At 39.6% G+C, this 13,630-nt stretch overlaps 1 protein-coding gene across 7 annotated transcripts in view; it reads left to right on the top strand.

Moving 5' to 3' along the window:
- The window catches only part of cdk19 (cyclin dependent kinase 19), a 388,472-nt gene that overhangs the window by 103,146 nt on the left and 271,696 nt on the right, over positions 1–13,630 (top strand). For 6 of the 7 annotated variants that reach the window (XR_015754380.1, XR_015754379.1, XR_015754381.1 and 3 more), the window contains 2 exons: positions 4,393–4,462; positions 9,316–9,388. Coding sequence is in view for 4 of the 7 variants with exons in the window: in XM_087983086.1 (XP_087839212.1) it covers positions 4,393–4,462; positions 9,316–9,388 (143 nt within the window). In the remaining 3 variants the exon portion in view is untranslated. The remainder of the gene's footprint in view (positions 1–4,392; positions 4,463–9,315; positions 9,389–13,630) is intronic. The other variant, XM_087983083.1, reaches the window with a different exon arrangement.

The following is a 13,630-nucleotide window of genomic DNA, read 5'->3' as shown; positions in this document are numbered from 1 at the left end:
CAGTCCTCTGAATGTCAGAAACCTCAATGTTACTTACTGCACTGGCTGTGTATGTGTATCAATGATGTGCTCTCCAGAGAATGGCCCCATGTGTACTGTAGATGGCGGAAGTGAATGTTTCTCCGACGGTGGCAGGTGCAGGTGAATGTTTTGCTGGTATACCCTCTGAGATATCACATACATCTGTGATGGTCATGGTGCTGCTACCAGGACATTGTGGTGTCTTGTGCTTATGGTAACTCGTATCTGTAGAGGAGTAGAGAAAGAATTGGTTGGTGAAGGTACACAGTCCCTTATATAGACTGATGTGTGACATAAGCTGCACATCTGAGAAGAATAGACTGTAATGTTTCTCATTGCCAACTTGTGAAATTAGGACAGGAATGGCCATGGTTGTCTCTGCCAGCTCTGTGGCCTGTTCTTCAAAAAAGATGAGAATCTGAATATTGAGCACCCCTTATCAAGTTTGAGTCCTCTTCCTCCTGTTGTAGGCTATTCTAGCCTGCAAATAAAGAAAGAGAAAGATTGAGTATGGTGGCAATGAGTGCATTTTTTTTTTCTTTATGAATGTACATAGCCATGTCAGATCCTGGCCTTTTCCAGAAATTAGGAAGCAAACTGCCCAGGAAATGTTAGAACGCTGACCAGTCTTTCAGTGCACATCATCATTTTGGGTGCTGAGGCTTGCAACTAATCATCTGATGTGACAAGCCTATGCAGTCTCAGCTGTGTGATGACCCTACCACTGTGACCTTGGGAAAGTAGATGGTGTCACTTATCCTCACAGAGTGTATGAAATAATTTATTCTCTTCCTGCAATGAATCTGTACCACTGGTACTGACCTGTGCTGTAGCTTTGGTCCAGACTGCTCAGGTCTGATGAACTGGCTTCCAGCTGCCATTCTTGGGGAGGATAACCACCTTTCTTTCAGAGCGTAAGTTCCAGCAAGTTGTCACTGAACCTTAGGGCCACTTTCTACTTGCTCAGAGACATTGCCACTGGGTTGGTGGATGAAGTCAATTAACTCTAGTCCCAGCAACGCTGCAGGCTTGCAGTGATTGCCTTCAAGTAGAAACAAAGAAAATAGGGGAATATGGTCCCTGACCCCCTAATCCCAGTAGTTCCTAGTGTGGATTAGAACATCCTGCCCATATGCCTTAAATGTTTCTTTGTTCAGTTCTTAAAACAACTCACGTGGATGTGTAATGATCTGAAAAACAGTTAATCGAGCAGGAAACTCATTCCAGGCCACGGTGGAAGTGATGACCTATATAACACATCCAGCACCATACATTAACTCTAAAATGAAAAATCCTACTTTTCGAGTTTGTTCTCAGGATAAGAGCGATATGTTTAATAGTTAATAGGCAGCTGATGATCTTTAGTCTGTTTGAATCTGAACGAAAATGGTCAATGGATTAAGAATGCCATCATACTTCTCAGCCAGAATTTTTTTTAATTGAAATTCTTTTCCTTCCTTTACCAAGAATAAGAACCATTTACTATCACGATTACTAACAAAGGAGAAAGCTGTCTTCAATTTCTTGTCAACATGTAGTTTCACTCATATTTGCTGCTGCTCTTGTTCGATTAAAATTTTATTTTGTCTGATTTCTCTTCCAGTGTTTGGCATTGATGGTTAGACTAATTAACAAAGCTGAATTCTATGGAATGGAGGGCAGACTCTAGGATGGACAAAGCGTAATTTCATTCTCAAATGCAGAGGGCTGTAATAATAGTAGTGGTTCTGCATGGAATTAGCTACTGGTTGATTCCTATAGGCATCAGTATTTGGACAATTGCTCTTCACTTTAATAATTATCTGGATAAGGTCATTCAAGAACCAGTCCGCAGTGTAATATAGTGGGTGAGGAATTGGATGTTACTAGTGCCTTTAAGGCTCCAAAGTAGTTTTGGTGGTGCAATGCATACTTGCGAGGTGAATAACCCAGGATCTTGTATTTGAGTGCATTAATATGCAAACACAGCATCCTCCAGAAGAATGCAAAGTGTGTTTATCATTATATCAGTCAGCATGGAATGCTTAGAATGTAAATAATAGGATTTCAAAACTAAGAGGTGAAAACCAAAGAATGTTAAGCTTCTCTTAAAATTCTCAATTTGTAACCATTTCTTTAAATTGAAAAATTATATGCCCTTCCACAATTTAAACCATAAATAGTTGAACCCAGTTGTAAGTAGATGTCTAGTTATAATTTGCCAATCTGAAAATGGCTCAGTTAGCCAGTCATTTATCCATGCTAATATGGAACCCCAATTTCATATATTTTTATGTTTGTAGTAACCTTTTACATGGCACTTTATTGTTGTTGGAGCATTAAATGTATCACTGGCATGAGGTTGCTGCTGATTCTTTGGCCACTCGAAGCAGGATATTGTATTGCATCATCCAGAAAATCTTGTCCTAGGAGATCTTTGAAGATTACAACCATATATCCACTATCTTTATACTTCTTATAAAAACCTAGAATATAGCCCATCAGCTCCAGAGCACTTGTCAGCTCCAAGTCTCATTTAGTATTCTGTTACTTTTTCTTTAGTATTTACTCTAAGTTTCTCAGCCCTTTTGCCTGTTGATTTTCAGCTAGTTTTGGAATGCTTTTCTTGTTTGCCACTATAAGTCATACAAAATATTTGTTCAAACTGTGTTGTTCCCTAGTTTGCCAGCACAAGTTCTCCCAATTCTGCTTACCACATCGCCCCTCCACCCCACCACCCCGGTGAGGGTCCAATACTTCTTTTAACTACTTTTCTCCTTTTTATATTGTTACAGAAGAATTCATTGTCTACTTTTTATATTTCTTAAAGTTTCTCTAATAGTCCAAATTCTTTCCTTAAAAAAAGATTTTAAAGATAATCTTTGGTGATTTCTAAAACTTTCTGAATCTTCTGTCCTACTATTAACCTTCACAGCATTGTAAGCCTGTTCTTTCACTTTGGAAAACCCCAGGCCCCCCCCCCCCCAAACTACCTCAGCTAGTCACAGATTGTGCCACTTTTTGGGAAAATCTTTCTTCCACAATGGGATGTTTTTGAGAGTTGTGAAAAATCTCGCTGAATGGCTGCCACTACTACTTCTCCACAGTCTTAACTTTTACCCATTTACCCTAAAACATTAATCAACTCTTGCCTTCTCATACTATTTTAATTGCCTTTAAATTTGACACTTTAATAACAGACCTACGTCTCTCGCTCTCAACTAAGTGTGAAATTCTATCATTTTATGACTATTATTACCTACAATTACTTTACTATGTGATCTCCTTACACATTTTGAAGTTCAAACCAACCCCAATCCTTTGTGGAACACAGACAATATTGCTCTATGAAGCATTTAAAATACCTTTTAAGCACTCATCTTCAAGCTACTGTTGCCAGCCTAATTAATCAAATTGATGCGAAGGTTAAAGCTATCCATGATTATTGCAGCATCTTTCATGCAAGCCCCCATATTTCATGATGTATACTCTATCCAACTGCCTACTTACTGTTAGGGGGACTACAAACAGCTTCCGCAAATGACTTCTTTTAATCACTATTTCTTATCTCCATTCTAACCTGATTCTACAATATCAGAAAAGTGTCCATTTTCATATGCATTCATTTGAAAATGTGGCGTTTGTGCTAATGATCAGGTATTTGAAATAAAATTGAATATAGTCAACAATTAAGTAATATTCTTCTTTATAAAAGTTTTCCTAAAACTTGTAAATATCAATACATTCATAATACAAATTTGCAGTTCTCTCAGGTTTTACCCAATCTTTTTCATCTATGTCAGTGCTTCCCAAGCTATTTGCTAATATGGTCCCATTTTAATGAACACAGTAATAGTTTCATTCCACACACATAGTAATTAGCCCCTCCTTCCTAAACATATACACAAGCGGCACATAGTATTCACCGCCACACTCCACACCACACATAATATTAACAAGCCTACCTCTCCCACTTTTGATTAAATTGCCCATTCCTGTCAAGTTGCAATTAGCCTGGGCCAAGGAGCCTGTCCAACAGGCAGACAGGAGTAGAAACATGTCAGAACTAAGCCATGTGACTGTTCCTTTCTCTCACTCAAGACAATAATTCAGTCAGTCATTGAATTGCTGCCAATGTCACGAATGATGATTAAAATTTATGAGGCTAGCTGAAAAAATTCAAGACATGTGTTTCCAAGTTCCAGAGTTTTCAGCTGACGAGGTTACAATGTAGTAGAACCAAAAGTAACTCCTACTTGAGCACCAATATGATTCAAACTGCCCCAGTTTGGAGCATGTTTCACAGACAGTTGTGGAAGTTGAAGGGAATAATCTGTTTTGCAAATATTGCATGCATATGACCTTGGCACATTTTTGTTTTTTTTTTGCAAGATAAAGATTGGGAAGACATCCGCAAGATGCCTGAATACCCAACTCTGCAGAAAGACTTCAGGAGAACAACGTAAGTTTTTAAGTGCCCACCACTGTCTGATTCTGGTGTCGAGGATGAATATTGTACTACACTGATGTATCATTGAGCTTTTTTACAGCACGGATAAAAGTCCTTTGGCCCGTTGTGTCCACCCTTGTCATCAATCATCTATCTACTCTAATCCCACTTTCCAGTACAGAGGAACCTCGATTATCTGATCAAGATGGGTGGGCACTATTTAATTCGGATAATTAATTATTCGGTTAATTAATTCACTGCCTCTCCTCTGGGGTTCGGAGTTCTCTGTTAAGTTGGCACCTCGTTCAGGAGAGTAGGCAGCAGCACACCGCATGCCTGCCCCTGCCACCCCACCGCATCCAACACTGCCCCTTTCCCCCTCATCCCTCAAACTCGTCCAACACCCCCCCCCCCCCCTCCACCCACAGCCCCCACTCTGGGGCAGCTGGACTGGACACCATGTGGGCGGCATTGTGGCACAGTGGTTAGCACTGCTGCCTCACTGCACCAGAGACCCGGGTTCAATTCCCGCCTCAGGCGACTGACTGTGTGGAGTTTGCACGTTCTCCCTGTGTCTGCGTGGGTTTTCCTCTGGGTGCTCCGGTTTCCTCCCACAGTCCAAAATGTGCAGGTTAGGTGAATTGGCCATGCTAAATTGCCCATAGTGTTAGGTGCAGGGGTAAATGTAGGGGAATGGGTCTGGGTGGGTGCGCTTCGGCGGGTCGGTGTGGACTTTTTGGGCCGAAGGGCCTGTTTCCACACTGTAAGTAATCTAGTAAACAAGACTACTGCTGCTGCCTTTTGGGGGGGGGGTGAGACTCCACATAACATTCACACAGCTGCGCACACAACTTTTTACTGCAACCTTTTTACAGGTTCCACCTTTGCCCTGTACAGTACAATAATGGAGAGATTATCTGGGGAAAGGGGTTTATAGTACACGTCTGTGTAGAGCTCCAGGGAAAGTATGGCGGGAGAGGGCGGGAGGTCAGTCATTTGGAGACGGTGTCTGGTCTCCCATCGACATCCAGGACTGTTCTCTGCAGCATTTCAGTCAGCCGGGTTCATTTTTAATCACTGTAAACAAAAGACGCAATTAGTGTTGGAAACATTTCTTTGATGTAATGTTTCTATCGGGACCTCGAGGTCTCCTTCAGGTAATCCAATATTCAGATAATTGATACTGATATTTGTACTAGGCTTATCACTTTGTATGCTATGGCATTTAAAGTATTCATCTAAATATTTCTTAAATGTTTTGAAGATTCTTGCCTCTACTACCCTTTTTGTTTAGACGGTGTTTCAGATTCTTACTATCCTCAAATCCTCTCTAAACTTCTTGATCCTTAACTCAAAATAGTGCCATCTTTTTATCGACTCTACCAAGAATAAAAGTTTCTCTCTATATGCAATGGGAAGGTGATAATCTTTAGGTTGTTTTGTCCTGGGTTACATAAGCATATAATTATGCTTCAGGCCATTGTGAGACTGCATGGCTGAAGCAAGAGGGAAGGGCTTATATTTTTGAGAATTTATGTAATTTTAAGGGGAATGGAAGAAAGCACAATGGTGTGAATCCACTAATGACAATGATTTGGAGAATGAGTAAATTGAGTGGTGGGAAAGACAATGGCTAATGTGAATAGTGTGTGAGAAATATCCTGAGACCAGAGAGTGAAATTCAATAAACTATTGGAACAGAAATGGAAATTAAAGGAAATGAGCAGAAAATAAGGAGAAATCTTTTGAAACAGTGAGAAATAAATGGATTTATAGAGTCACTGGTAAACAGACTCTCGGTCTAACTCTTCCATGCTGACCAGCTTTTCAAAATTAAACTAGTCTCATTTGCCTAAGTTTGACCCATATCCCGCTAAACCTTTCCTATTCATGTACCTGTCCAAATGTCTTTAAGTCATAGAGTCATGGAGATGTACGGCATGGAAACAGACCCTTCGGTCCAAACCGTCCATGTCGACCAGATGTCCCAACCCAATCTAGTCCCACCTGCCAGCACTCGGCCCATATCCCTCCAAACCCTTCCTATTCATATACCCCAAATGCCTCTTAAATGTTGCAATTGTACCAGCCTCCACCACTTCCTCTGGCAGCTCATTCCATACACGTACCACCCTCTGAGTGAAAAAGTTGCCCCTTAGGTCTCTTTTATATCTTTCCCCTCTCACCCTAAACCTGTGCCCTCTAGTTCTGGACTACCCCACCCCAGGGAAAAGACTTTGTCTATTTATCCTATCCATGCCCCTCATAATTTTGTAAACCTCTATAAGGTCACCCCTCAGCCTCCGATGCTCCAGGGAAAACAGCCCCAGCCTGTTCATCCTCTCCCTATAGCTCAAATCCTCCAACCCTGGCAACATCCTTGTAAATCTTTTCTGAACCCTTTCAAGTTTCACAACATCTTTCCGATAGGAAGGAGACCAGAATTGCACGCAATATTCCAACAGTGGCCTAACCAATGTCCTGTACAGCCACAACATGACCTCCCAACTCCTGTACTCAATACTCTGACCAATAAAGGAAAGCATACCAAATGCCGCCTTCACTATCCTATCTACCTGCGACTCCACTTTCAAGGAGCTATGAACCTGCACTCCAAGGTAGCCCTTTGTTTAGCAGCACCTTACCATTAAGTGTATAAGTCCTGTTGTGACTGTACTTGCATCTACCACTAAGTCTGGTAGTTCATTCCATATTCGTTTCTTTTACAGAGAGCAAGTTCGATGTTTGCGGATGGTACTAGTTCAGGAATGTTATAAACTGTGAGGAGGATAGTGTAGAATATCAAAAGAACATCAAGAAGTTTGTGAAGCAAGCAGACAGGTGGCAGGGGAAGTTCAGTGCAGAGAAGTGTGAGTTGATACACTTTGAAAAAAGGTAAAGTCACAGTAGTGTTACTCTATCATTAGAAAGAGACAATTGATGCTGGTTTAACCTGAGGATCACCACACCTCAGGCAAGGGGACAGGTTGAGAAGGAGAGCCCTTTTGCATTAATTCCAGCTGGTGCAAGAATTGAACCCATGCTGTTAGGATTACTCTGCACCACAAACCAGCTGCCCAACCAACTGAGCTAACCAATACCTTGGTTCCTCCACTTTCTTTCTTTATGATCTTTGTACTTGAATATAAATCAGAGTACTGTTCTCAAGGGTGTGCAGGAGCACAAAGATCTGGGTGTGTATTAACATTAGTCATTAAAGCTGCAGGGCAGGCACAGAAAAAGCAATTGGCAAATCATGTAGTATCCTAGGTTTATTAATAGCAGCATAGACTACAAAAGCAAGGACGATACTAGTATAGCAGACTAGTTAACCCCTGGTTGCAGTATTGTGAACAGTTCTGTGTGCCACAATTCAGGAAAGATATGAATACATTGGAAAATGTGCAAAAGAAGTTTGCAATGATGGTTTCAAGGCTGAGAAATTTACGTGATGAAGTTAGATTAGGAAAGTCGGATAAAATCAAAACGCTACAGATGCTGGAGATGACATGCAATGATGTACAATGACACCACTCACAGATCGCGTTTTTCCCAGTGCTCTTTTTGAAGCTTTATTTGAGGCAACTTCAATTTGTTTTTCTGAACAGACCCTCCAAATTCTGTGATGCATCCAAGATATAAGAAGTTATATTGGAGTTTGCTCTTTATGCAGGAAATACCAGAAAATTATCTAAAACTTATACAGCCAAGGTATGTTAGTAAATCCCTGCCATTCTGAGGAAATTGAAATATCTTTTCCTCATAGGCAACACATATATCAATATTAGTAATGCCCAGTTTGTGAATAATTATCATTTATTAGCAATTTCCTATCCTGGGCACTAGGTAAAAACTCACACTTTGTATTATAATAATGTTTTGCTTTTAAGGTGCAGTCAATGAAGTTAACCTTCTGACAGCCAGCAGTGATGTAGAAGACCATGTAAAACCTTTGCTGAGTTTTAGATTTAATCATAGATTTTTAAAAAAATCATTGATTAAAACATCACAAGTGCATTGTTCCCACCTCTACTCCCTTAGCAGTGTCAAAGCTGTCTTTTTGTATGGGCTCAAGCAATCATCCAATCAATGCCTCTGCTTTTTATTTCCTTAACTTCAACTTCTGCAATTAACATTTACGCTGATTTTTGGCTATACATTTGTAAGTTGTGAAACTGTATTCAATAAACTACGAATTTGGTGACTGGCACCAGAGAAAGTTTCTATGCAACCCCATTTTCTTTCATGCCTTTTAAGGGAAGGGAACACTTTCCCAGTTAGATACAATCAGCGGCATACTGAAATATCCTAGCAAAGATAATAGCTATTATGGCAGGAAGGTGGATAAGGGCAGATAATAAGCAGAGTCTCCTACATCACCCATGTTGTGAGAACAGTATTTAAAGAGAACATTATTTTGTATATGCCTCTGACTTCCTAGCCACAAATAAGAATATCAAGCTCAGTCTGTTCGACAGAGCATTGGTAAGACTTTTTAAAAATGCTTTATGACTGGAACCATTGTAGTTTATTTTCATCAGAGCTGCTGTAATGGGAGTTAGAACAATCAACAAAAAAATCTTTCTGTATTATTTTATTTAACCACCCTCTCTGATCTCTCAATGCCTACACTATACCTTGAATGAGGGGGAAGGCAAATGTGGCTGAGAGATTTGTGATTATGCGCTGAGTTTATCATCTGCTTATTTTTAGTATGCTATTGTTATCATTTGCAAGGTGAAGAATAGTAAAGAAAACAGTAAATCCTCAACGACAAATCATCTACACTGAACATTGTTATAACTTGTCCACTTGGAGCTGAACTGATATCGAAGTCTAACTTGTTGATCTTGTTTTGTATTCAGCTATGCTAACAGCAGCCTTATTAAATATATGGAGAAACACAAAGTCAAGCCGGACAGTAAAGTATTTCTTCTGGTAAGTTTTTCCCTCAAGCTTTTTTTAAAGAATTGCTCAAAGGGGTATTTATTGTGTGGATAAGTGGGGGAACCTCAGAGAGATTCATCCTCTAATAAATGCTTCATGGATTAGGAAAAGTCCATTTAGTTCAGGGAGCCAAAATTCTAGCACAACTGGCAGAACAGGAACAAACTTTGAGCTTGACTTTGCCTCAGTACCTCAGCAGGGCAGTAAAGAACTTAATTCAGCCAAGTGTCCAAGATGTGAACACCTTGATTTCCTGGAAGATCTGAAAGACAAGGAGATCTTAAAGTACTAGACATTCACTAGTGGAGAAGCTAGTATGATCAGCTAAAAATGTAAGTGGTGGAAATGAAGAGTGATAGGAAATTGATAAAACCATTTCAGTAAAGATAGCCTGGAGGAAGAGTTCATAGCAATTATTTGGAGCAGTTTCTTAGAACAATATATTCTGGACTAACCAGGAAGCAGGTTATATTAGTCTTGATAAGGGATGATGACACAAACTAATTAACTAATTAATTGATTTTAGTCCCCAGAAAATAATTTTGCAGGCAAGAGCATCATAATGTGATAGAATTTCACTTTTAGTTTGAAGATGAGAAATATAAGTTTCAAGAACAGATTGAAACTTAAATGAAGGTAATTGCAAGAGTATGGAAACAGAGTTGGCAAAAGTGGACAGGATAAATAGAGTGAAAGATAAAATGTTGGAGAAGCAGTGGCAGAAATTTAAGCAGATAATGCACAACTCTCAACAAAGTTTCGTTTTGTCACGGATTGTGGGTATTGCTGGTTGGACCAATATTTATGGTCCATTCCAGGTTGCCCTTGAGGAAGTTGGTGATGAGCTGCTTTTTTGTACCACTGCAGTTCATTTGGTGGTAGACCCACAATGCCTTTGGAAAGGATTTCAACTGAGAAAGAAAAACTGTGAAAAAGGTACACTATCGGTTGCTAACTATATATACAGCTTCTAGTACACAGTAAACAGTGAGCTTGACTGACAGACATACCACGGATGTAGTAATTCTTCTCACACTGAGGATTATGTAACAAACGTAATCCAATTGCAAAATTGCATTTAAAGTTGGGCATTGTGTTGTGAGGTTTACAAGTGCGGGCAAACTAGATAAAATCAATATCTTGCTTGTTTATGAATTGCTGATGGGAATTGCTGTGTGGTATGATTCTCAGTCTTTGGGAATGGGAACTACATATATTAATATACAACCCTCTACTCTGCAGACAGAAAGAACATGTACACACACTGTATTTGTTTTGGTGTAATGGTGGTAACCATTCTCTGGTTCATTTTTCAGTATTGGCCAATCAAAGTCAATCTGACTTTTTTTAAAATTTAAATAAAGCTTGGCAGTCATTTGTCAGCCACCATAAACATTTTTCATGGCAGCACCTCTAACAATCAGAATCTACTTGCCAACCAATCAGCACTTTCATCTCTCATACAGTCTTAAATGTTATTTTCCCCTTGAATTGATTAGATTCCCTACAGTGTGGAAACAGGCCCTTCGGCCCAACCAGTCCATGCCGACCCTCCAAAGAGTAACCCACCCAGACCCATTTCCCTCTGACTAATTTATTAGATAAATGTAATCCATCTAGCAAGTTAGCATGGCCAATTCACCTGACCTGCACATCTTTGGACTTTGGGAGGAAACCCACGCAGACACAGGGAGAATGTGCAAACTCCACACCTAGAATACTATGTATAATTTTGATTTCCTTTCTTTAGGGGACTGGCATTGCAAGCAATTCAGAACAATCATTAGCTGTTGTCTGGGATGAATGGGTTGTCTTATGAAGAAAGGTTGAGCAGTGTGATCCTATTTTGATTGGAGCTCGGAAGAATGAAAGGCGATCTTGTTGAAACATACAGGGTTCCATCATGGCTGTATGCTTCTATTTTTGGCGTTCTTCATTGTGGCTGCCTGCAATCTTCTGTAGTATTTGAGGCTTTGGATGTACCTCTGGGCCTCACTGCTATCTTTTCATGTTCATCCTCATGGTTTATACATTGCTGAGAAGAAAGGAGGATGAAACAACAGGAATTTGTAAAGAAAATGTAATTTTCTGTATTTTTTGATTCTGGACTGAAATGGACAGGGGATGTTCTTAAAGAAAAAGAAGTATTGTGGAAAAGATGACTTCATTTTTTAAAAGCAAGTAACCTGACCCTCATTGTTTACATTGTTATTGTTTGGCAACGGGGTAAGTTACTACAGATGAACTAGTGCCAGGGGATGTGTATGAGGGGAGATTTGGCTGGTAACAAGTGGCTGATTTGGTCTGTGCAGTGTTGACCACTTGTAGATGGCAAAAGCATTCAGCATGTCAGCAAATGTGATCGGATCCTAGGTAGCTGAACAGCTCGTGGGTGTGAATGTTTGTAGCGCCAAGAAAAAAGGAGCAGCATTTTCTCTTCAGTAAAAATCACTAAGTTTGAGGAAAGCCTATTTTTTCCCTTCTCAATAGTTTCAGTATGTTGAAGCTTTGAACCAATAAGTTAGAGACTTTATAAGTGTGAATTGGCTGTTCTGTGGCTCCTGCCTGGAGATAGAAGATTAAGAAGCAGCAAGTTCTGACAAGCCAAAAGGTCATCTCAATGAATTCTGTGAACAGCTCCATTACACTCCCTTCCTGCCCATCACATACATTTTTTTTGGGTGTCTGTCTATGTGAATGTGTAGGTGAAGTTTTATAGGGGGTTAGAGTTTTAACTAGTTATATTACTTATGTTGATTGTTCATAATTGTTTGCTCACAGTTGGAATCCATTTGCTTGTAATAAATGCTAATGATTACTAAGTATGATAATCCATGCATTCTGTCAACCTGGGTGTAACATACAGGTAAATTGGGTAATTGTGTACTCTTTTAAAATCTTTAACTTCTGTGCCAACTCTGGGAACAGCAGGGCTTAATTTTTAGTGTGCGAACCCAGTAAAATATCATGAGCATCTATTTTTAAAAATTTGTTTATGGGATGTGGGTGTCGCTGGGTAGACCAACATTTATTTCCATTTTGTAATGCCACTGGAGAAGGTGGTACTGAGCTACCTTTTTAAACTGCTGCAGACCTTGACAGACCTGTTGGAAGTTCGTTCCCAGATTTTGACCTGATGGCAGTGAAGGAATAGTGATATTGTTCCAAGTCAGGATCGTACATGTCTTGGAAGAGAACTTGAACATAGGGTAGAACTCCTACTGCTGCTCTTGGCTTTTTAGGTGGTAGAGGTCACGCATTTGAAAGGTGCTGCTACACTGCTACCACAATGCCTGGATGGTGAAAGCTGTAAATGTTGGTAGTAGTGTCCATCAAGCAGGCTACTTTGTTCTGGATGGTGCCGAGTTTCTTGAATGTTGTTGCAGCTGCACGTATCCGGGAAAGTACTCATCACGCTCCTGACTTGTCTACTGTAGGTGGTAGACATGAGGTGCCATACTGCAGAATACCTTTCCTCAAGTAATAATTGCTGCAGAATTCCCAGCTTCTGACCCACTCTTGCCAATGCAGTATTTATGTGGCTAGACACATTAAATTCATAATCAATGGTAATATTGATGGTGGAAGATTCAGTGATAGTAATGCCATTGACTCTGTAACATGGGACAGTTAGATTCCCTCTTGTTTGAAATGGTCATCACCTTGTACTTGTGCAGGGAGAATGTTGTTTGCCATTAATGAGCACAAGCCTGAAAGTTGACCAGTTATTGGTGCTTGAGTATCTGAGGAGTTGCAAGTTGTACTAAACATTTGAAATATTGATTTGTATTCCAGCAATATTTCTTGTTAGTAACAGCTATAGAATAACATTACAGTAGATCAACAAAGAAGAAAAATGACAACAATGTGTTAGAAATTTGATTTGCATAGTGTACCTCCATGGATTTTATCATTGGTCCTTTAGAGAGTTCTCATTCAAACACTTGTCACATAATTATGTTTACAAGGCTGCATTTTTCTCTTTTTTTTATAATAGATATTTTTATTGAAAATTTAACATGTTTTTGCAAACTTACAAAATAAAAACACAAATACAAACATTAATGTGCAATTAAGTATTAAATAAATAATAACCAAAACCTATCAAACAAAAAAGAGATGAAGAGGAAAAAAAAGGAGAAAACAAAACTCAACTAACTGCTAATCTAACCTATAACTAACCAGAGCGTATAATAAAATATCTTACATTACTCACGAGAAAAAGAAGGATAA

Source organism: Chiloscyllium plagiosum, unplaced genomic scaffold (genome assembly GCF_037043375.1).
Source record: "Chiloscyllium plagiosum isolate Xiang-an unplaced genomic scaffold, Cpla_swu_hap1 HiC_scaffold_3, whole genome shotgun sequence".
Classification (NCBI taxonomy): Eukaryota; Metazoa; Chordata; class Chondrichthyes; order Orectolobiformes; family Hemiscylliidae; genus Chiloscyllium; species Chiloscyllium plagiosum.
This window is presented reverse-complemented; position numbering and strand designations above follow the sequence as displayed.